Here is a 25,479-nt window from a genome sequence, read left to right as displayed (position 1 = left end):
TGTGCTGCAGTTACCTCATCTGTAAAATGGGGATTAAAGTGTGAGCCTCACATGGGACAACCTGATTACACTATATCTAACCCAGGACTTAGAATAATGCTTGGCACATAGTAAGTGCTTAACAAATACCATAATTATTATCTACCCCAGTGCTTAGTTCAGTGCCTGCCACACAGTAAGCACCGGACACACCCCTCACCCCCAGGGTGCATACAGCTCACAATCTAATTAGGAGGGAGACCAGATATTGAATCCCCATTTTATTGATGAGGAAACTAAGGCACAGAAGTTGAGTGACTTACCCAAGGTCACATACCAGGTAAGTGGGGGCGTCAGGATTAGAACCCAGCTCCTGGGACTCCCAAGGCCCATCCTCTTTCCACTAGGCCATGCTGAATCTCTTTTTCCAGATTCCTCAGAGGTTTTGTCCCAGGTAGAGCCAACTGTAGAGGTCTTGATGACCTCTTAGAGAGGCTTATATCTGTTTTGGGGTTTCCCCAGAGCTGCTGCTTCTCATGAGAAATGTTCCAAAAGTAGTGGATCAAGTACTGGATTCTCTCCCCAGAATCCCTGCCAAACACATCTTCAGTAAGGATTCTGAAACCAACTTGCCCTCTTGAGAATCTTATGGACTGGGAATTAGGTGACCCTTATGGTGGATGTAACCATAATAATAATAATCAATAATAATTATGGTATTTTTAAGAGCTTACTTTGTGCCAGGCACTATACTAAGCGCTGGGGTAGATACAAACAAATCAGTTTGGACATAGTCCTTTGACCTGTGTTGAGCTCACGGTCTCAATACCCATTGTACAGATGAGGTAACTGAGGCACAGAGAAGTGAAGTGACTTGCCCAAGGTCACAGCAGACCAGGGGCAGAGGCAGGATTAAAATCTAGGTCCTTCTGACTCCCAGGCCTGAGCTCTATCCACTACATCATGCTGCTTTCCCTAACCCATCCTCATTTGACCATCTCCAAAACCATCAGAGCTGGGAAATTAAATCATTGGCTATAAAGGACAGAAGCCCTGAACCAACCACCCACAGGCAGGATCCGTCATGACTGTTGGGGAGGTCTTTCCCCCCCTTAATCTTCACTCCGACTTCTGCCCCAGTCTCTGTGGCCCTAAAAATATCCCCATGTGGAGAACAGCTAATTATTAATTGGATATTTGTTCTTCCTCCCATTCCCACTATTGGAAAATGTTTTGTGTTTGCCTGTCCTCCCTAATTAGATTGTAAGATCCCTGGCACAACTGTACTCTACTGTACTCTCCCAAATGTGGAGTAGAGTTCTTTGCACACAATAGATGCTCAGTAAATACTAATGAGTGATTTGGCCTGGGGAAGGTCATCAAACTTCTCTGCCGGGAGCCTTCAATTCACCTCTGCCAGTCATAAGGCTGTGGAGACCCCAGGCATTATCAAACCATTTCAGAGTCCCAGAAAGAATCTTGGACATCAGCAGTGTCCACTCAGCATTCATGAGTTTACATTGTCCTTAGGACAAAAGCAAGGTGAAATGTGGGCAGATATTTGATCATCAATCAAATTATTGGGTGGAGGGCTAAGCACTTAGACGAGTATAATACAAGCGTGTTGGTAGACATATTCCCCGCCCACAGTGAATTTACAGACTAGATCACCTCTTACGTTTTGACAAGCTCTTCGTGGGCAGGCAATGTGTCTATTTTTATAATGTATTCTGCCAAGTGCATAGTACAGTGCTTTCCACACAGTAAGCTCTCAATAAATACGATTGAATGATTTACTACAGAAAAATCAGAGTTTATATGACTACAAGCTGAACTTCAGCTGTTGATCCCTTCTTCCTCAATATTAATTGACTGGCATAAAGTATACTTCTGAAGTGTTCATTTCAGTACCTTTCTGCACAGCTACAGGGAGTTCTTGAAGCCTCCAGAGTGACAAGGAATCAATTTTCATGCAAATTTGTTTTCTTCGCAATTTTTCCAGTTTCAAAGCTTCTTCAGCTTCTCCACGGTCAGTCTCCAGGGACCTAATCAGCTGAATGGCCGCTGACAACACGGTTTCCATTTCCTGCTTTAATGCTAAAATTTTTCCATCTTTAAATATAAGTTTATATAAACATAAATTAGTGCCGAACCCAACTTTGATTACTATAGCCTTATTCTTCACCTTAATAAGTAGGTATGTTGTCTTCAAAAATATATGGGAAAGAATGATTTCCAAAAATAAATACTTTTTTCTGGTACTTAAGTGCTTACTATGAGCTACACATTAGGGAAGATTCAAGGTAATCTGGTGGGACACAGTCCCCATTCCACAAGGGACTCAGAGTCTAAATTGAAAGAAGGAAGATTTAATCCCCATTTTCCAAATGAAGAAATTCAGGCAGAGAAGAAAAGTGACTTGCCTAAGGTCACATAGGCAAATTTCAGCTCCAGGATTAGAATCCAGGTCTGACTCCCAGTCCCACGATCTTTCCATTAGGTCAACCTGCTTCCCGCTATCTGAATTATGTACCATTCCTTGTTTAACACACCCAAAACATTGATTGAGCAATATTTTTAAGACATGAGGAAATGATGAATAGAGTCTGGCCACCTCAGGAAGCATGAATTGTCTTCTCAGAGAATGACAAGCCTGTTCCAAATTCAAGAGGAGGAAAATCAAAGGCTTATAGGAAAGGTTTAGAGAAGTAAAAACCAAAAGGAAGGGAAAAATATCTTTTAGCTGTATATGAATCTATTCACCTCAGGTCCACTCAACTGATCATGTAGGGCTGGATGCCCCTCAAGCAACAGGGCTTCACTCTTGGGGTGGTTTACACATTTATACGTTAAGAACACAGGGTCAGTTATACAACTGGACACAAGGAAAAACGGCCCCACCTACCACTCTCAAAGGAACACCTCCAAAGGAGCACTAGAGGGTCCAACCTGAATGTCACAACTGTATGTCTTCCAGCTTCCCTCTTGCTCTTACATTTTATGGGGTTTTTTAAGCACTTACTATGCGCCAGGCACTGTCCCAAGCACTGGGTCAGATACAACATAATCAGGTTGGATACAGTCCCTGTTCACATGGGGCTCACAGCCTTAATCCCTTTTTTTACAAATAAGGTGACTGAGGCACAGAGAAGTGAAATGACTTGACCAGGGTCACAAGGCAGACACGTGATGGAACCTGGATTAGAACCCAGGTTCCTCTGACTTCCAGGCCTTGCTCTATCCACTGGGCCACGATTTGCCTTGGGTGAACTAAAAATAGCATCAGAAACATTGAGAAGGGGCTGCTACATACTGGAGAGAAGACAGGAGAGGAAGAATTTAGGGCTGGGGGGAGACTGGTCCTATAAACTGCAGCTATACTGAAGAAACCTTTAGCTAAAATAAGCCCAAACTCTTACCCCAAACATAGATTACAGGATTGTTAACAGAATGATTCAGAACATGGTTAAGACGCACAAGCAGCTTTTTGTTAAAGTGTTTGACTGTAACAATCACTATCAATATTAGGAATCACCATTACCTTCGTAATACATCACAATACCTTTATCACTTAAATCTGAAGAAACTGGGAGCCAGCCACCTTCTCCATGTTTCACCCTCTCCACTCCCAAAAACCTGATGATACAGAGCAACTCATTAGCGAAAACTCTATTAGACTAATAGAGTTCCCTGACTAGAACAGATTTTAGAAGGCTCTTTTTTTCTAATATGAAATTTTAAATCTTCCTATGTGTTAATTCTGCTAAAATGGGAAATAATCAACATTTTAAAAGTAGGATGAATCGATTTAGTTTCACTACTCCTATTTTTCAAGGCTAAATTCATTCACACTGTTTTGAAAATGTACCTCAAATAGAATGCCAAGTTACATACAGATGGTGTTTATTAATGCCTCTCGCCCTGCACGCCCATCACGAAAGTCATCAACCTTTCCTTACTCGCTCCACATACATACCAAACACAAGATACCGCATAACGAAATTTCTAAAAGGTTGAAAAATAAACATGGCTTATTCAGACTAAATAACTCTCTGCATAAATAACATTTTAGTGAGGAAATGGAATGTGCCTGGGTAGCTGCAAGGATTGTTTCATAGAAATGGATTTGAATCACATAAAGAACAATCACTTAGTAGTCTGCAAAAGCAACAGAGACAATTGATCAAACACTAAAACAAAGGTAATGAGTGTGATCACTCTCAAAGGTCCTTCACTGGAAAACACTACAAAGCAACCAAGTTGTTGGTTTTTGCCTCCATTTTTTCCAATTACGTAAGAAACAAATATGAGGAGGAAAATAAACAAGTTATACTCCAATATGAGTTTCTGAAGGTACCAAATTGCCTTGGTTTGCAGGCTGAATATAAAATTTATTCCATTTGTAAACAAGAGGTTTTTCCTTTAAATTGAGAAGGGAATGGAATGAAAAACACATTTTTTTCAAATCTGGGCAGGAGGGGTAACATGTAGTGAGGCAGATACTCAGATCCACAGATTGGAGGACTCGACAAACAGAGCAGTCATTCATTTTGGAAGGTGACACTCCTGACGGTGAGTTCTGGTCCGTGTATGTGGGTGCAGCTGAAAATAATTTTGCATGATGGATTTATCCATTCCACACTGCGTGCCATAAAGGTGTCCTTTCCTGTGCTGGAGTGATCGTCACTTGCCTCAGCCATTGCAGTTTTAGAAGCTACCTATTGGTCTCCTGACAGTTGCAAAATACGTGTTCATGATAGGCAACCCCTCTGATTACCCATGCCAAACTGGTCGATCTACTGTTTCCCAAAAGTCTATTCCTTTACTACAACGTTTGAGATGACATTTCACCATGACTTCAACATTTTTAAACTGTCCTATCTGCTCCTGTGGGTCGCCTTCCAATTCATCATACAGGGTGTGCCTTACTATCCTATCATACATTCTCCTATGTCCCATTCCAAGTTCTGCTTCCGGGCTGGTGAGACAGAGAAGCAGGGTGGACTAGTGGATAGAGCACAGGCCTGAGAGTCGGGAGGACCTGAGTTATAATAATAATAATGTTGGTATTTGTTAAGCGCTTACTATGTGCAGAGAACTGTTCTAAGCACTGAGGTAGATACAGTGTAATCAGGTTGTCCCACATGAGGCTCACAGTTAATCCCCATTTTACAGATGAGGTAACTGAGGCACAGAGAAGTTAAGTGACTTGCCCACAGTCACCCAGCTGACAAGTGGCAGAGCCGGGAGTCGAACCCATGACCTCTGACTCCGAAGCCCGGGCTCTTTCCACTGAGCCAAGCTGCTTATAATCCTGGCTCTCCCACTTAACTGCTGTCCGATGAGCAAGTTGCTTCCCTTCTCCCTCAGTTATCTCATCAGTAAAATGGGGACTATGCCTGAGTTCCATATGAGACACAGACTGTGCCCAACTTGATTAGCTTCTCTCTACCCAAGAGCTTGGTTCAGTGCCTGCCATATAGTAAGCACTTAAAAAATACCATAAAAAACATTTAAAAATTTGAAAGTAACTGTTCCAAGGCCTCACTATTGCCCTCATTTTATGTGCATAGCTCAAAAATAACTGTGAAAAAACCTCTACGGTAAACCCAGATCTTGCAGTCATACAGAAGGTTTTGACTGACATTTGGTATGAAACGTGATGCTTCTTTTTGCCAAACTGTCAACTTTCCAAAGGACACTATAGGTTGCCTGACTGTTTTCTACTTATTTGCCTTTCTCAATATTGTCAGATAGTGTGCCATTTTAGTAGCAGAATTTAGTGATTGCATTGAGCCCTCTGCTGCCAATGAATATCTTTGTCTCTAGGGCTTCGGGGAGAGCTGATCACTCAGTTCAATTCAATCGTATTTACTGAGCGCTTACTGTGTGCAGAGCACTGTACTAACCGTTTGGAAAGTACAATTCAACAACCCCATTGCCTATCTCAGGACCAACCAGGGATAGTGAAGTTCACTCAGACATTCTTAAGCTTTTAGGAACCAATTCTGGGCCCAGATCTAATCCATACAGGACTCTAAGGCAATTTAGGAACCCCCAAACTTGGCAAATGTCTTTTAATTGGAAATTATACACTTCACGGGTATTTGACTATAGAGGCGCATGACTTCTAACAGCAGGTAACAAAGGCAATGGAGCAGCAAGGGACAATCTTTGCATGCTCACAATATGGAAGGGATTGTCAATCATTCACTGGTTTTATGCACACACTGATAAAAAATATCTTCGTTGACAGATTTTTTTTTTTATCAGTGTGTACATAAAACCAGTGAATGATTGAGAATCCTCTGTGAAAACTGAAGGTCTCCTGTGAAACTAGGACAGCCATAGAGTCCCTGCTGAGAACAAAAAAGTTTTGATCCTTACCGAGGTATTTTCTCTCTCTCAAGGGTATCTTCCTGCTGAAAAAAGAATCCACAAATAAAAGCAGAAAATAGTTTATACAATCATATGAGGTACAGAATTCAATAAAACCTCCAATCACCTCCAAACAATACCCATTCCTGAATACTCTCTTATCAATGAGTACCTTCTACATTTTTAAAACAATCCCACTGGGGCCACGATGAAATCAGTCTAGTTAACTCAGCCCACTGAAATCTCTTATATCTGAAGAGTTCATTTGGGGTAAATCTACAGGAAGCGGGGTCCAGAAACTATTTCCTAGACTCCTCACACCTGAAAACAACTTGCTCACTCTCCTAGAAGCTCTTTTTAAGGTCTCAAAGTGAAAATGCAAAAGGGTGACTTTTTGAAAATGGAATACATCATTTTAGTTTATATTTCAAAAAAAGGGGGGACAATTCTTAGAAAAAATGGATTTAATTTTGCTATATATTTTACTACTTTTAATGTCATTCGTACTTCATCTGTAAAATGGGGATTGAGACTGTGAGCCCCACATGGGACAGGGGCTGTGACCAACCCAGTTTGCTTGTATCCACCTCGGCGCTTAGTACAGTGCCTGGCACAGAGTAAATGATTTACAATTACCACTATTATTATTGTTTTGACCCCCTGTATTTGTACTTCAGAAAAAACTCAACATTGGGATAATATGATATTTTTGTTTCAACAAGACCTTCAATTCCTTTCACAAAACCTTGACCTGCTAGGGTTACCCTACTGAATTTCAAATTATCTTGAAAAATAAATATCACAAAAAGTAACCCAAGATAAAAACGATGGAGAAATTATCTTAGAAAAATGCAAATCAAGTTTCATCATTTAAAAGACAATATAAATAATAATAATAATAATGTTGGTATTTGTTAAGCGCTTACTATGTGCCGAGCACTGTTCTAAGCGCTGGGGTAGACACAGGGGAATCAGGTTGTCCCACGTGGGGCTCACAGTCTTAATCCCCATTTTACAGATGAGGGAACTGAGGCACCGAGAAGTTAAGTGACTTGCCCAAACTCACTCAGCTGACAAGTGGCCGAGCCGGGATTCGAACCCATGAACTCTGACTCCAAAGCCCATGCTCTTTCCACTGAGCCACGCTGCTTCTCATGCAACACCAGTCTGTTACCGAAACTGGCATAGCGTGACTATTCATTTGTTTTACAAAATATTAACTGGATACTATTTTCAGGTTCCACCTTACCTATAGACAGAACGTTCATTATCTTTGAGATTATTTATTTGGTGCTCTCTGAAGGCCTCTTTCTGTGACTACAACATCTATCCAGGTCACTGTGGTAAACCAATGACTTGCACTATATACAGGGAGTAGGGAGGAGATTTGAAGGCCAGTGGTGGTGAAGACATTTTAAATGGGAGGCCTCTAGCTTAGAACATGTCTGAGAGCAAAAGATATATTTCTGCTTCCAACATTGCACATGCACAGTATCAACAGAACCTGTCCAAGTTTGGTGAGGAGGTCTTCAAATTTCAGGGGACTGCCACTATTTCATTGCTCTACAGAATTTTCTCATTACTTTGCAGAAATAAAGCACAGATAGGCCTGGACGGTAACTTCGGTCTGAAAATGATTTGTCTTCAGGGTTCAGTCATCAGACTGATAGGCAAGGATTGACAAAGTTACTGACTGCTCATCTCAGTGAATCATTTGATATGCAGTGTTCATTCCACATGCAGTGGAAACGCGAATATCCAATCTAATGGATGAGAAGTCTCTAACGGCTGATCCCTTCCCCCGTTAAATTTCTTCTATGCATGAGTAGGTGTTGGTTTACCATGCACCCTATGATTTTATTTTATTTACAAAATGATTTACCTGCATAGCTTAGGAATACTCTGATAACAAAAAACACCAAAAGTTTGAAATATAATGTATTAGAAATGCTTATTAACAAAGGAAAGATGCACAGACAACACTAAAAGTGAAAAGCGGTTGCAAAATAAGCAGGGATACACCAAAATTAATAAAGGATCTATCACCCACACCAAAAAAAAAAAAAAGTATCAGTTGGGACCATCGGTTCTTCCAGGAAAAAAGAAATCTTGAATGTCCAGTTTGGACAGTACTCTCAGATATCGTCATCTTGATATTCATTACTTAATTATGAGTTCTTCACCGGCCCTCGGTTTACTTCTGATTTGATGGTAGTAGGGAAATTACTCGTTCAACATCTTCTGCCTCATCATCATCATAATAATAATAATAAAAAGAAGACAAATTATATTTGTTAAGTGCTTTACTATACGCCAGGCATAATAGTGAGTGCTGGAGTGGACACAAACTAATCGGGTTGGACACAGTGTCCCATGTGGGGCTCACAGTCTCAATCCCCATTTTACAGATGAGTTAACTGAGGCCCAGAGAAGCCAAGTGCTTTGGCCAGGGTCACACAGCACAGACAAGTGGAGGAGTCAGAATTCAAACCCATGACCTTGTGACTACCAGGTCTGTGCTCTACCCACTTTACCATGCATATCTGAGGGCTCCATTCTCCGCACATAAAAACTTCCCATGAAACCATTCCCTCTAGACTTAATCACCCAGTGGGCAGGGAACATGTCTATCAACTACGACCCCTCCCCCCCAGGAGAGTACACTGCACACAGTAAGTGCTCAATAAATGCCATTGATTGATTTGATGCATAACTACCCGGGCCAAGGTACTTCACTTGAAGTTGTGGAGAATACATCAAACAAGGAAAGGGTGAGGTCCTCGGCTTCAAAGAGCTAACAAACTTCCCAGATTACCCCTTTTGGGATACAAAGTGTCAAATTCACAGACAGATAATCCAATTTTTAAGGGCTACTCATGCTCAGTGTTTTCTGGACTCCTCCTCTGCCTCCTATCCCCCAAATGCGGGAGTCCTTTCAAGACTCTGTTCTAAGTCCCCTTCTATTCTTCATTCTATACCCATTTCCTTGGAGAACTCATTCACTCCCATGACTTCAACTATCATCTCTACACTGATGATTCCCAAATCTCTCTCTCCAGCCCCAGTCTCTCTCCTTCTCTGCAGCCTAACATTTTCTCCTGCCTTCAGGTAATCTCCACTGGGATGTCAAATTTAACATGTCCAAAACAGATCTCATATTTCCACACAAATCCTGCTCTCCCCCAACATGTCAATCACTATAGACAGTACCACTACCCTTCTTGTTTCACAAGCCTGTAAACATATCCTCAACTCATTCCTCTCATTCATTCCATATATTCAATCTGTCACCAAATCCAATCAGCTTAACCCTAGACATCCCTAAAATTCACCCTTTCCTCTCCATCCAAATGCTGCCACGTTAATCCAAACACCTATCCTATCCTTCCTTGATTACTGCATTGGCCTCCTTGCTTGAGCTCTCTGCCTCTTGTCTCTCCCCACTCCAGTCCAAACTTGACTCTGCTTCCTGGCTCCTTTTTCTAAAGAACCTTTCAGTCTGTGTTTCCCCACTCCTCAAGAACCTCCACAGAAATTCCTTACCAAAGGCTTTAAAATACTCAATCACCTTGCCCGCTCCTACCTTATCTCCCATATTTCCTGCACAGCCGGCACATCTCACTGCTTTAACGCCAACCTACTTCCTTTACCTCGATCTCATCTGTCTCACTGCTGACTCACTCACCCATGTCCTCCCCTCGTCTGGAATCCCCTCCCTCTTCCTATCTGAGAGACAATCCCTCTCCCTTCCTTCAGAGCTTTCTTTAAAAAGACTAACTCCTCCTAAGTGCTCAATAAATCGATTGATTGGAGATCTAAGCTTATGAAACTTATGAATCACTAATATCCTATACTTTTTTTTCCAAGCAGCCATTAGTAAAGTTAATTATTCTGTTCATGCCAATGAACCTGAATAGTGGAAAATTTCTCCTATAAACAGACAATGAATCAGAAAAAAAGAAACTGATCTGGGAACATTGATGTTCTTCTTCCCCAGCCCAACGTTACTCCTATATTTAATTTTTTTCTTTTACTCTTTTTCCTTCTTTTTTCCCCCCTGGCTTGGCTATTGATCATCTTACATGGATGTAATGCTTTCAGAATATAACTTTTATTTCTAAAATATGTCATATTTTAAAATATGTATTCTTAAAATACGTATTCTTAAAATATGTCAAAGTTAAAATGACTTTAGGATGTGTTCCTTGCAGAGAAACAAAAATGAAATTGCAATAGATTACAGGGACAGAATGAAAATTCTACTTCTCTGCATATCAATGACATTATGAAGTACTGTTAAAATAAAATATTTTATTGAAAAGGGCACATTATCCTTTTATACATTTACTTACCTAATTATCAATTTAGTGTCCCAAAATGAATGTAGTCTTCAAATTACTAGTCAAGTTGACTTATGGAAATTACTACTTAGCTTAATTGCGTCTATTAAGAACTTTACTTTATTAAGAGTTGTTTCATTCTTCTGGAGTGAAAGCACCAAAAAATATTTTTCAGTTTGCATATTAAGCAATCTTGCACATATGTGCACAAAGAGTCAATACGATAGGTGGCATTTTCATAAATTAGACTTTTTCTGAGACTGAAGACACTTTGAAATACAAGGCCATGTTTGAATAAAATAAAATACTGGAAAGATTCTATAAAATGATCATTTCCCCAGGACTGCAATACCTGTTGGAAGCATTCTTCCATTTTTGTTTCCAGCTCTTGAAGTTGAGAAATAGTTTTATTAACACATGGTGAAGGGGTATTTACCACAGAACAACTTTGCCGGCGGGTTGGGTAAAGAATGTCTTCATCCTTTTCTAAAAACAAAGTATCAAGAGAAAAGATGAGTGCTAACCATCCTCTAACACACTCCCTCCTCAGATCCGACAATCACTCTCCCCCCTTCAAAGCCTTATTGAAGGCCCAACTCCTCCAAAAGGCCTTCCCAAACTAAGCCCCACTTTTCCTCATCTCCCACTTCCTGCTTTGTCGCGCTGATTTGTTCCCTTTACTCTTCCCCTCCCAGCCCCACAGCACTTGTGTACATATCTCTAATATTTATTTGTACTGATGTTTGTCTCCCCTCCTTTAGACTGTAAACTCACTGTGGGCAGGGAATCTGACTTTGTTATATTGTATTCTCCCAAATGCTTAGTACAGTGTTCTGCAAACTGTAAGTGCTCAGAAATATGACTGAATAGGCATCTCCCAGTGAAAACAGCAGTGATAAAATGTGTGTAGTACAGGTTAGATATAATTAACATACCATTAAATGACTAACGATGAATGCAAGTTCTTCCATAAACAGCTAACAGATTCAGAAGCCTGCCCTTCCTGAGATTTGTGGGGTGGCCTAGCGGGTTTCCACAGAAAATGGAGTTAAAATAATGAATCCCTCTTCGATTCGGGGCACTCCAGAAGAAAAGTGGGGCTGTGAGGTCCACAAAACCCATAAGAATCATAAATGAATTCAATCAAACAATGGCATTTATTGAGGATTTACTATGTTCAGAGCACTGTACTAAGTACTCGGGAGAGTACAACAGAGTAGCTAGACCCAAGGAGCTACAATCTCTGTTCTCAGATAGATTGCTAGTCAAAAGTCAAGAATCAATATTACAAATTGGAAAGAATACTAATGAAAATTCAAAGACTGAGATTTACAACTGTAGCCCTAAGAATTATTAAGAAATAAAGAGAGCTTTTAACATGCACTTGGAGCCAGCTACCTCCAGCATGTGTGGTCAGGCTGAGCCTAAGGCTTTGGTTTGGAGAAGGGAGTGAAAAGGCAGAAATAGCCCCAAACTAGATCAATCCAAGTGCCTTTCCTCCAGTTAACTATAAAGCAGAAAGAAAACAACTTCAACACAAGGACATTTCCTTCTGGCAGAGTTCCAGACCAAAAACCGATGAGCAGGTAGACAGATAATAATAATAATGTTGGTATTTATTAAGCACTTACTATGTGCAGAGCACTGTTCTAAGCGCTGGGGTAGATATAGCGTAATCAGGTTGTCCCACATGAGGCTCACAGTCTTAATCCCCATTTTACAGATGAGGTAACTGAGGCACAGAGAAGTGAAGTGACTTGCCCACAGTCAAACAGCTGACAAGTGGCAGAGCCAGGATTCAAACTCATGACCTCTGACTCCCAAGCCCGTGTTCTTCCCTCTGATCAAGTTGGACATAGTCTGTGTCCCACATGAGAATCCCAGTCTTAATCCCCTTCTGACAGATGAGGTAATTAAAGCACAGGGAATAACAGTAATTGTGGTATTTGTTAAGTGCTTGCTATGCAATAGGCACTGTACTAAGCGTTGGGGTGGATACAAGCAAATCAGGTTGGACACAGTCCCTGTCCCATGTGGGGCTCACAGTCTCAATCCCTATCTTATAGATGAGGTAACTGAGGCACAGAGAAGCAAAGTGACTTGCCCAAGTTCACAGAGCAGATAAGTGGCAGAGTCAGGGATAGAACCCAGGTACCTGTGACTCCCAGGCCAATGCTCTGTCCATTAAGCCACGCTGCCCCTTCGCCTAGAGGGGCAATTTCTGGCAATTTTCAAAGGAGGCGGTAGTTCCAGACTGGAGGAGGAGCCTGAGCAAGGTGTCAGAGGTGGGAGAGCTGAGAGCAAGGCACAGTAATAAAATTAATTTGGGAGGAGGGAAGACTCCATTTCTGAAAATGGATTCTCAAGGGAAATACGACTGAGGGTTTCACACTAGAAGTCCAAAATGAACGCATCATAAAACCAGCTCAATCTAATATGCCTGAATAATTCTAAATCATGGAATGGCCAAAACTGAAGGAAGATTGCACTAGTAGAGTTTTACAAACAACTATTCAACGTGCTTACTTGCAGCATTTTTGCTCTGGTGAATGCAGCCAGTCGGATTTTAGTTAGGTTACTTATCCTACTCAGATGGAGGAGAAAAGTAAGAGCTCTGTCTCAAGGAGGGTAGACTCAACCTTGAGGAACAGATAAAAGGCAACTTCTATTGCCTATTCAATCTATGTCCTTTTTGGTACCAATTTACTAAGTTAGCACTTCAAAAACAAGCAGATAATCTACTGTTTAAACATTCTGCACATTCCTTTTTCTAGATCAAGAATACATCAGATCACATCCTTAAATTCCTCTTTAATGACTGGTGTGATACTGAAAAATTTAATATTTCTCCAAAGGTGGTAACACAAATACATTCATGGTGTTGATTGTTTTAATCGCAGAATCCAGATGGATTATTCAATTCTAACTTGCAAGGAGCCAACCTGAAGAAAGCACATAAAAATGCAATTATATTGCCCCATAAGTATTAATAGTATTTTAGAGAGCTTTTCTAACGCATTATGTATATAATTTGTTACAAAATATTGAATAATCCTTCCTAGGGCATTGCTAAACATTCTAGGATAACTCAATTTTCCTTAGCCAAATTCGGATCATGCCTATCTGTTAAAAGTTGGTCCTGTAGGACAGTGCCTCTATTCTTAGAGAGATTTATTTTCATCTGCCCAGTAGGCAAAAGGTCTAGGGAACAAGCCAGTGAAAATTACATATTGATCTCCCATCCAAATGTCTTAATAAGAACATGGTGTCCTGCCCTCTAGAAAGAAATTGATTTGGATACAAATTTAACAAAACAATTAACACTCCAATAAAAGTAACTGCTTTTTGCTTTATCAAACTGGAGGGAAAAACAAATAAGGCAATGACTCATTTAGTATTCATTTTGGCTTTTACTTTTTCAAAATGTTTTTACAAATATGATTTCAGTTTTATATCTTCACAAAACTCCTAGGGGATGGTTATCCTGGTTTCCATTTTACATAGGGGGAAGTTGGGAAATTGAGGGATGAGGAAATTATGGTTTGCCCACCGACAAGACAATGTGTAAACCGAACTGGAATTACAAATCAGTAACAGAACCCGGATTACAAATAAGGAACAGCTTAAAAAAAAAAAAAGAAAAAGAAAAAATTAGGAAATCCAAGTTTATGTAGTCCACTGATTCAAGATGTCTGTACATGGCAGCATGAAAAAATTAATCCCAGTGATTGAAAAAGAATTAAATGGTTTGGGAATTCAAAACAAATTAATGACACAATCACCTAGGGTCAAATATGGCAAATAAGTGATGACGATTTCTTTATAAGTGTAGGAACCAACATATATAATTTATTTGGACTTTCAATTGGTCTTTGACAAGGTACTACATCTTGAAATTGCAGGGAATGTTCTGTCAAGGATAAAAACTATATAAAAATGGGAAACAAAAGAGAGGAATAAATAATTACTTCTTTGGATGGCGAGGTATATGCAGTGAACTGCCCTAGGATTCTGGGACTTTTTTTAATTTAATGTTTCACAAAGGATCTCAAAGAGAGTATGCAGTGAAATCTCAAAATTTTCAGATGACATTTAGCTTTTTCCAAGTGGTGAAATACCATGCTGTGAGAACAATCACTAATAGTTGTTGAACACCTACTGGGTTCAGACCACTGTACTAAGTGCCCGAGAAAGCCCATTAGAAGTAAAAGACATGATCCCTGACCTCAATCTAACACTAGATAATTGCACAAACCTGAATGACTTGTGAATTGGGCAGAAGAGTTACTAAATCTCTATCTAAACTAACAGATCTAGGAGAAAAACAATCCAAATTATTCTTACAGGATGATGTAAGATCATTTTGGGCAGGGAACATATCTGCCAATTTCTCTTGTATTGTAATCTCCCAAACACTTAGAACTGTGCTCTGCACATAAGAAGCACTCAATAAATACCTTTGGTTGATTGATGAGCTTTGATATTTTGAAAGATGGTCATTTAAATAATTAACACAATCTTAGTGATAGTCAAAAATATCAACTAATGATACTAGGCATCATTTGGAAGGAGAGTAGCAAGGAAATAGAACAATCATGCATACATTCATACATGTTCTTTGGCTTTGTGAGATATTTTTATCTATGTGGCTGAAAAGACTGATGTATGATTAACAATCCTATCCTCAGTGTACATGAATAATAATAACGAATAATTATGGTATTTGTTAAGTGCTATATGCCAAGCACTGTTCTAAGCACTGGGGTAGATATAAGGTAATCAGGTTATCCCAGGTGAGGCTTACAGTCTTAATCCCCACTTTACAGTTTTGGCAACTGAGGCACAGAGAAGTTAAGTGGCTTGCCCAAGGTCAGGCAGCTGATAAGTGGCAGAGCCAGAGTGCAATTTCTGCTTAAAGTGAGAGACACCACGTTTTACTTTGCCTCAATATCAGACTGTTTCTGAAGTAAGCTCCTCGAGGGCAGAGACCGTGCTTCTTATCCAGTGATACTCTCCCAAATACCTAATCCAAAGCCGTTCATACAATAGACACCCAGGAAGGATGTCGAAGGCAGGGAATGTGTCTATCAACTCTGTTACTTTGTACACACCCAAATGATTAGTACAGTGCTCTGCACATAGTAAGTGCTCAAGAAATATGATTGATTGAGCGAGCTCAAGTGGCACTCTACAGACTCTAGTACTATAATGCATTCCTTGGTTTAGGTTCTGCACTTCTAAAGTTCATATAACTCACAGGATTACACTGCTTTAGACCTGTTGTTGGCTCAGGGGAAGAACAAAAAACCTAGTTTCTAGTCCTGGATTTGCAAACAGAGCACTATCTGCTGAGGCCATATCATCAGAGAAATGTTTCCTCTAGCCTGTAAACTCATTGTGGGCAGGGAATGTGTCTGTTTACTGTTATACTGTACTCTCCCAGGGGCTTAGTAGTGCTCTGCACACAGTAAGCACTCAACACTCAATAAATATGACTGAATGAATCAGTGGTGACATGAGTTTCCGACCAAAGAACTAGCTGGCTAACCTACGGGGTGAAAACCTGAGAAACCACCGAGGCAACTGCTTGCCGGGTCATGGCAGCAACACAGTGCCATGGTCACTGGAGTTAGAAATGGATCCTGCACAGACAAATCCTACATGTGCCCTTTTCTATGGGCTGCCCCTCTGCCTACATACTTGTTTGCCAAATTTCATACACCAATGGGATATGATTGTCAGAGACAAGAGATTGTGAGTGGAACTGCACAAATCATTATCACAATAAACAATTCTTTCATACAGACTCACAACCCTGAAGTCTCAGGACTGAAGCTCATCTATCATCATCATCGTCGTCAAACAGATTCTGGTCTTATTAAACAATCACAATGGGACAGTGACCAAGTCTCTATGGCATGCATATAGAAAGAAAGGAAAAGAGAAAGCCAGTGGAGAGCCTGGCTCTATTTGCCAGTTCCTAGCACCAAAATCCCAGGATTCCTTACAACTATGATTTACCCAGTTCTGAGCAACTGTAACTAACACCTTGAAGGGATCAAACAGTGGTATTTACTGAGCAGCTCTTACTATGGCAGAGTACTGTACTAAGTGCGTGGGAGAGCAAAATACCACAGATTTGGTAGAAACGTTGCCTGATCAAGGAGAGAACTAGCTCTTTCAAGAAGCACTAAGGAAAGTCCATGAAAAATCCCACTGGTCCCTGAGGTTCATTCAATAGTATTTATTGAGCGCTTACTATGTGCAGAGCACTGTACTAAGCGCTTGGGATGAACAGGTCGGCAACAGATAGAGACAGTCCCTGCCGTTTGACAGGCTTACAGTCTAATCGGGGGAGACGGACAGACAAGAACAATGGCAATAAACAGAGTCAAGGGGAAGAACATCTCGTAAAAACAATGGCAACTAAATAGAATCAAGGCGAGGTACAATTCATTAACAAAATACATAGGGTAACGAAAATATATACAGTTGAGCGGACGAGTACAGTGCTGTGGGGATGGGAAGGGAGAGGTGGAGGAGCAGAGGGAAAAGGGGAAAATGAAGGTTTAGCTGCGGAGAGGTAAAGGGGGGATGGCAGAGGGAGTAGAGGGAGAAGAGGAGCTCAGTCTGGGAACGCCTCTTGGAGGAGGTGAGTTTTAAGTAGGGTTTTGAAGAGGGAAAGAGAATCAGTTTGGCGGAGGTGAGGAGGGAGGGCGTTCCAGGACCACGGGAGGACGTGGCCCAGGGGTCGACGGCGGGATAGGCGAGACCGAGGGATGGTGAGGAGGTGGGCGGCAGAGGAGCGGAGCATGCGGGGTGGGCGGTAGAAAGAGAGAAGGGAGGAGAGGTAGGAAGGGGCAAGGTGATGGAGAGCCTTGAAGCCTAGAGTGAGGAGTTTTTGTTTGGAGCGGAGGTCGATAGGCAACCACTGGAGTTGTTTAAGAAGGGGAGTGACATGCCCAGATCGTTTCTGCAGGAAGATGAGCCGGGCAGCGGAATGAAGAATAGACTGGAGCGGGGCGAGAGAGGAGGAAGGGAGGTCAGAGAGAAGACTGACACAGTAGTCTAGCCGGGATATAACGAGAGCCCGTAACAGTAAGGTAGCCGTTTGGGTGGAGAGGAAAGGGCGGATCTTGGCGATATTGTAGAGGTGAAACCGGCAGGTCTTGGTAACGGATAGGATGTGTGGGGTGAACGAGAGAGACGAGTCAAGGATGACACCGAGATTGCGGGCCTGAGAGACGGGAAGGATGGTCGTGCCATCAACGGTGATAGGGAAGTCTGGGAGAGGACTGGGTTTGGGAGGGAAGATGAGGAGCTCAGTCTTGCTCATGTTGAGTTTTAGGTGGCGGGCCGACATCCAGTTGGAGACATCCTGGAGGCAGGAGGAGATGCGAGCCTGAAGGGAGGGGGAGAGGACAGGGGCGGAGATGTAGATCTGCGTGTCATCTGCGTAGAGATGGTAGTCAAAGCCGTGAGAGCGAATGAGTTCACCGAGGGAGTGAGTGTAAATGGAGAACAGAAGAGGGCCAAGAACCGACCCTTGAGGAACTCCAACAGTTAAAGGATGGGAGGGGGAGGAGGCGCCAGCGAAGGAGACCGAGAATGACCGGCCAGAGAGGTAAGAGGAGAACCAGGAGAGGACGGAGTCCGTGAAGCCAAGGTGAGATAAGGTATGGAGGAGGAGAGGATGGTCGACAGTGTCAAAGGCAGCAGAGAGGTCAAGGAGGATCAGAATGGAGTAGGAGCCATTGGATTTGGCAAGAAGGAGGTCATGGGTGACCTTAGAGAGAGCAGTCTCGGTAGAGTGGAGGGGACGGAAGCCAGATTGGAGGGGGTCTAGGAGAGAATGGGAGTTAAGGAATTCTAAGCATCGATTGTAGACGACTCGTTCTAGGATTTTGGAAAGGAAGGGTAGTAGGGAGATAGGGCGATAACTGGAGGGGGAAGTGGGGTCAAGAGCGGGGTTTTTTTAGGATGGGGGAGACGTGGGCATGTTTGAAGGCAGAGGGGAAGGAGCCCTTGGAGATTGAGTGGTTAAAAATAGAAGTTAAGGAAGGTAGGAGGGCAGGGGCGATGGTTTTAAGAAGGTGAGAGGGAATGGGGTCCGAGGCGCAGGTGGAGGGGGTGGCACTTGCGAGGAGGGAGGAGATCTCCTCTGAGGATACTGCAGGGAAGGATGGGAAAGTAGGGGAGGGGGTTGGTGAGGGGGAGGGGCGAGGCGGAGGGGTGACTTTGGGGAGCTCAGACCTGATCGTGTTGATTTTCGTGAGGAAATAGGTGGCCAGATCACTGGGGGTGAGAGATGGGGGAAGGGGAGGAACAGGGGGCCTAAGGAGAGAGTTAGAGGTCCGGAACAATCGGCGGGGGTGACGGGCATGGGTGTCGATGAGGGAGGAGAAGAAGCTTTGCCTGGCGGAGGAGAGGGCAGAGTTAAGGCAGGAAAGGATAAATTTGAAGTGTGTGAGGTCGGCTTGGTGCTTGGACTTTCGCCAGCAGCGCTCAGGTTCTGTCTCATGTCGGGAGAAAATGCTCGAAGTTCTCCGTAAGTCCTTAAAGGAAATGGAATGGGGCTAAGATACTTCAAATTGGGAAAATTTCCTAACATGAAGTGTTGGGGATTAATTACTATGAAGAAGGTTGGGGGAGAACCTAACCTTCTGATGCTTATTTCTAACACCCCTCTTCTCTAAAAGTCCTCTCTTTCTTACCATCCTTCCTTCCCTCTCAGCCCCACCCCACAAGGGAAAAATGGCTCTTCCTCCTGCCAAGATAAACATTTGCAAGAGTCCTAACCAAGAATCAACTGAGGTAACAGGAGCCACCATTATGGCACATAATCACGTTACTTAAATGATGTCCCATCACAAGATTCTGTGAAACGTTTCCATAGTGGAAATTATTTTCTGAAAATCTTAAGATAAATACTTAATCTTAAAATAAGACACTTAATAAATCTTTAAATAAGATAAATGCTTATGGAATATTCAAATATTTGTGCAATTCTGAAAGTGAAGGATTTTCAGTTTAAGCCATAATATTTAGTCGAGCATCTCTTGCTTGGGTCACACTATACTTTGTGCATGTATTTATCTTAGCTTTTTTTTTTCTAATGTATTATCTTACCTTTTTTGAAAGTAATTTGTCTTGTCTGACTTTTTTGAACAGCTTCCCCAGCAATATTGAAATAGACTAAAGCTCGTGATTTAACCGCATTATCTTAAAAAGAAACCAAAATACAATAATTTCAGTATACAGAATCATTAATATTGCAATAGTAGTGGAATCTTAAAAATATCTAAACAGTATATCTGAAGTTGAATCTCTAAGAAATGACAAAGTCCCAACTACCTTAACTGTGTATTTTAATATTAAGTGACAATTAGAATGTCATAAAAATAATTTCGTGATTGGACCAAAGTTCGTCCATCACTTACAATGGAAGATGCAATTATCAATTCTATAATCAATTATTTATTAAGTAATTGCATTCTGAAATACTCTTACTATGCGTTACATCTTTTCTTCCTCCTGCTTCCACTATTTGTAAATCACTTTTGTCTGTCTCCCTGAGAGATTGTAAGCTCCCTGAAGGCAGGGAACATGCAATTTAATTCCTTTGTATTTTCCCAAGCATTTATAACAGTGCTTTGCACTTTGGTGTTCAGTAAATGTCGTTGATAAATACCGAAAAGATCACAATGTAATCATTATTTGTGAAGATGTCTGAGAAAGATGGAGAGCAAAGAAAATGTATTAAGTCATGTATATGTGGGGAATTCATTTAAAATTATGAAACAAATGTAAAAGCATTTCAAGAATAAACTTACTAGAAATGGTTTGGTCATCTTCTTGGGGAGAGCTGGAAACTTCAGGCATGATCACTAAGGAAAGTTTACATCCTAGGTTTTAAAAAAGAAGAGAATACCACATTGCTAAAACATCTTTTTTCACATATTTCAATAGTGACACAATTTAAAAGTTTTCAACAGAGCACATGGAAGATTATAAAACTATTCTCCCAAGAGCTTATTATAGCGTTCTATGTCTAGCAAGCACTTAATACATACTATTGACTATTATTAGATAGTTATTGGTATCTACTGCTTCTCTATCACAGGCCTGGAAGTCAGAAGGACTTGGGTTCTAATCCTGAATCCACCACTTGTCTGCTTTGTGACCTCAAACAAGTCAATTCATTTCTCTGTGCCTCAGTTTCCTGAGGTAGGTAGCACCTACCTAAAACAATAAAGATAATAATAACTACTTTGGTATTTAGCATTTACTATGTGTCAAGCACTGTTTTAAGTGCTGGAGTGGGTACAAGATAAGCAAGTTGGACAAAGGCCCTGTCCCAGCTGGGGCTCATAGTCTAAATGTAAACTACAAGCTCTTTGTGAGCAGTCATCATTCAATCATTCATTCAATAGTATTTATTGAGCACTTATTGGGTGCAGAGCACTGTACTAAGCACTTGGAAAGTACAATTCAGCAATAATGAGAGAATCCCTGCCTAGACTGGGCTTACAGTCTGGGAAGCGGGGGGAGGAGGGGGAAAATTGCACAAAATGTTGGAAAACTTGCAGAAAAGAATCACAACCAATAAAAAAAAAAATAGATCTTGAAAAATGAGAGGATTTGGTCATGAAAAATGACTCTGTTGTGATGAAGATTAGAGACACTGCAGTATTAATCATGAAGTGAAAGCATCTGCATTGAAGGGATTTTGGCAAAAGATAGGAAGCTTTAATTTGTAGGGTTTATTTACAAACCTATCAGCAGCTTGACTTGGCCTTTGAAAAAGGACATATCTATAATGAGCATTACTTCAGAAACCCAGTTATGAAAACTGAGGAATAAAATAGACAGTATAGATGGAAACACTTTTTTCTTACAAATAAATACTGAAGATTGCTCCAAAAAGCAAGTAGTTTATTCACAAGGAAGCTACAATCTCCGCTGTGTCATCAATGCACTCAGATCTGCACCCCGTAAGTATTTGATCCTTTCCCCAGCCTCCGGCACTTCCAAACATATCCTTATACTCTATTTTCCCTATTTATTTTAATGTCTACCACCACCTGTAGAATCTAAGCTCCTTGTTAGCAGGGATTGGGAATCAGAGGTCATGGGTTCGAATCCCAACTCTGTCACTTGTCAGCTGTTTGACTATGGGCAAGTCACAACTTCTCTGGGTCTCAGTTACCTCATCTGTAAAATGGGGATTAAGACTGTGAGCCTCACATGGGACAAACTGATTACGCTGTATCTCCCCCAGTGCTTAGAACAGTGCTCTGCACATAGTAAGCGCTTAACAAATGCCAACATTAGTATTAATTTTCCAAATGATTAAAACAGTTCTCTCTGCACCCAGAATTGAATAAATACCACTGATTGATTATGCACCCAATAATTTAAGTATTTCTTCCCTAACCTTCACTCACTAGCAGAAAAAATAAAAAGAGTCAGAAGTACTTTATTGACTTCAGTTCCATAAAAAAAATAGTATTTCTTGACCAAAGTCAGATCTTGGCAATGGAGATTAAAATTTACATAAATAAAAGACGATCCTGAACATCCTTTCCTTCCACTACTGTGACTATGGGCTCAAATCTGCAGTAAATTCACTTATAGCTCCAACTCTCTTTAATATATTCACTTCTTTCTTAAGAAAATGCTACTGATTTTAGTTAAATTTAATATTTTAAGCAATACATTATAGTTAAAATGTATTGTACTACATGTCCCCATTCCATTAAAAATGGCAAATACATCTCTAGGAGATAAGTCACAACCCTCTTCTACAAATCAAATCAGAATTGTTACAGTAGCATTATGAACACACACGTATTCATTCAGACACCTCATAAAGTATTCAGCATTTGTATGGACAAAGAAATGAGACTTTTCAACTGTAGCAGCTATTTCTGAGCCCAAAGTAATAACCAATAACTTCAAGACACTTTCCTGCTTCAATTTTTTTCAGAAAGTCTTTTTTTGCATTATATTATTGATAATTAGAGATACTAAGAAAATGCAGTCACTGTTCGAATTTTATTGTAAAGCTATAAGAAAATGGAAAGTAATGGAAATTGTCCTCAATGTAAAAAACAAATAAATTAGGAGTCAAATTTACCTTTTGTTAAATAGTATACCCAGCATTTCACTAGCATAAACACTTGCTAATTCCAAACCAAAAGCAACTTCTTTACCAAAAGGTAACCCACACAAACTTCCTCAGGAAGAAATGGGTTCTAATTCCAGCTGTGCTACTTGTCTGCTGTATGACCTTGGGCAAGTCAATTAACTTCTCTGTGCCTCTGTCACTTCATCTATAAAATGGGGATTTTTAAGTCTGTAAAATGAGCTCCATGTGGGTCAGGGACTGTGCCCAACCTGATTAGCTTGTATCTACCTCAGTGCTTAGTAACGATAATAATAATAATAGCATTTGTTAAGCACTTACTAACTGCCAAGTACTATTCGAAGTGCAGGGGTAGATGCAAGCTAATCAGGTTGGACATGGTTCCTGACCCACACGGGCTCACAGTTTTAATCCCCATTTTACAGAGGAGGTAACTGAGGCACAGAAGTTAAGTAACTTGACCAAGGTCACACAGCAGACCAGCAGCAAAGCCAGAATTAGAATGCACATTTTCTTGACTCCCAAGCCTGTACTTCTGCCATCCAATTTCATCTTTAACATATATATGTATTCAATGACTTACCTGGTCACTTCACCACAATACATTGATGTTACTAACCACGACATCCTTGTTCTTGGTCCTGCTGTACCTACATGATTGACATCTGCTGCCCACAATGCCCACAAAAGAGATCATGGTTCTGGCACATGGTTGTGCTTACCAGAACAGTAAGCACTAAAATACCAGCAACTGATGTGACTAACAAACTCGGTACAGACCAGTGCAGCCAAAAGGTCCTGCCTGCTTAGAACTTTGCTTCTGAACCTAACCTTTAAGAAGTGTGACCTAGATAACACTCCAGCATTACTTATAGCCATAGCGGTTTTTCTCTTGACCAAAGAGGTCATTTCGTGGCAATTAATTCTCTGTTTTCTCATCTAATAGTGCAGTTCAATGAAAGTTTTGAATGAACCCAAAGTTCAATCGTCCTTATATTCAAAACAATATCCAAACCATCCACCTCACGAAAACTGATATGTCACAAGATCTAGTCCTCCCATCTATGAAGCCCACTATGTTCAGCTCTTGGGTTTTATGCTGGTAGTATAATGGAGCCTCAGTCCTGAACTAAACTCCTGATGACTGCTTCGATAAGCATCTTCTTGCCTTAAAGGACCAAGACACAGCCTCTGATGATGGGAGCATTATCTGATTGCTAGAAACTGCCTTCCAACATGGCTACACAAATCCCACCACCTTTCAATGGGAGCATGATGACCTGCTGAAATAGCATACAACTATCTTGAGGGGATAGATCCCTGGAAAATAATAATGTTGGTATTTGTTAAGCGCTATGTGCAGAGCACTGTTCTAAGCACTGGGGGAGATACAGGGTAATCAGGTTGTCCCACGTGAGGCTCACAATTAATCCCCATTTTACACATGAGGTAACAGGCACAGAGAAGTTAAGTGACTTGCCCATAGTCACACAGCTGACAAGTGGCAGAGCAGGTATTCGAACCCATGACCTCTGACTCCCAAGCCCAGACTCTTTCCACTGAGCCATGCTGCTTCCCTAATGAGAGCAAATTAGCCACGGCGCAAACTTCTACTTGCATTGGACCTATCTGCCTTCATTTTGAGGACACCTGGGGAAAGCTGAGTTGGCTCTAGAAAACCTTTTCTTCCCAAGTTCCAATGAAATGAGAAGCCCCAGTGTCTGGAGCTGGTTCTCAGTCACTCAGTGAGTGACCCAGGCTTGTGACCTGATGCAGCTAATTGAGGAGTTGGCAAGGTTCTATACCTCTAGACATATGGGCTCAAAGGAGGGAGTGTAAACCTGATCCAAAGAATTTCTGCCCAAAATGCAGTGTAGTCTGGCAGCTAATGCAATATTGAAACTGACAGACATCAACAGTCATTATGACTAGTGTAAACAACTTTACGCTAGCCCAAACAAAAAACAAAATGCAGTATTGATATTGACACATATCAACAGTTATTATGACTAGTGTAAACAACTTTACACTAACCCAAAACACACCAGTACCAAAACCCACAGATTGTTCTCTTTGCTGGATTGCAGACTAGCCTAAAAGCTAATGCCCCAAAGTGGTTGGGTTAATTTGAGTTATCTATCACAGCACACCAGAGGTCGGCAGTGGAAATTGGGAAGCAAAATGACATAGCTTAGTAGTAGTAGATAATGGATTTCTTGATATTTTATTGAAACCATAACATTATCCACAGGGCCTCATAATTTGAGTCAAGCAGTGCAAGATATGGCCTGCCCCTCAAAAGAAGTGCAATTTACTTGAGGTAACGGCACGTATTAGGGAGAACATTTGGTTTCCAAACATATTTCACCTCCAGTGTGCAAGCATCCTTGGGTTGTTATTACTACTAATAAATCATGGTACCTGTTAATAGCTTATTATTTACCAAGCACTCACTGTATTAAGAGCTAGGGTAGATACAAGATAACTTGATAGGAGTCATTCCCTTGTCCCACATGGGGGGCTCACTGCCTAAATAGAAGAGGGTAGGATTTAAATAATGATTATGGGTCATTAAGTGCTTTCTATGTGTGAGGCACTGTAGTAAGCACTGGGTTGGATAGAAGCAAATCGGGT

General features: G+C 41.1%; 1 protein-coding gene across 1 annotated transcript in view; it reads right to left on the bottom strand.

The window, feature by feature from the left end:
* Nucleotides 1–25,479, bottom strand: part of CCDC178 (coiled-coil domain containing 178) — a 268,023-nt gene that overhangs the window by 232,530 nt on the left and 10,014 nt on the right. Inside the window, exons 2-7 of the mRNA XM_007667601.3 lie at nucleotides 20,531–20,602; nucleotides 19,827–19,919; nucleotides 11,050–11,183; nucleotides 6,367–6,401; nucleotides 3,542–3,615; nucleotides 1,891–2,091 (exon numbers count right to left, since the gene is read on the bottom strand). Coding sequence (XP_007665791.2) covers nucleotides 1,891–2,091; nucleotides 3,542–3,615; nucleotides 6,367–6,401; nucleotides 11,050–11,183; nucleotides 19,827–19,919; nucleotides 20,531–20,579 — 586 coding nt within the window. The 5' untranslated portion in view covers nucleotides 20,580–20,602. The remainder of the gene's footprint in view (nucleotides 1–1,890; nucleotides 2,092–3,541; nucleotides 3,616–6,366; nucleotides 6,402–11,049; nucleotides 11,184–19,826; nucleotides 19,920–20,530; nucleotides 20,603–25,479) is intronic.

The sequence above is a fragment of the Ornithorhynchus anatinus genome, chromosome 7 (assembly GCF_004115215.2).
Source record: "Ornithorhynchus anatinus isolate Pmale09 chromosome 7, mOrnAna1.pri.v4, whole genome shotgun sequence".
Lineage (NCBI taxonomy): Eukaryota > Metazoa > Chordata > Mammalia > Monotremata > Ornithorhynchidae > Ornithorhynchus > Ornithorhynchus anatinus.
Note: the sequence above shows the minus strand (reverse complement) of the source record. Positions and strands in the feature narration are given on the sequence as shown.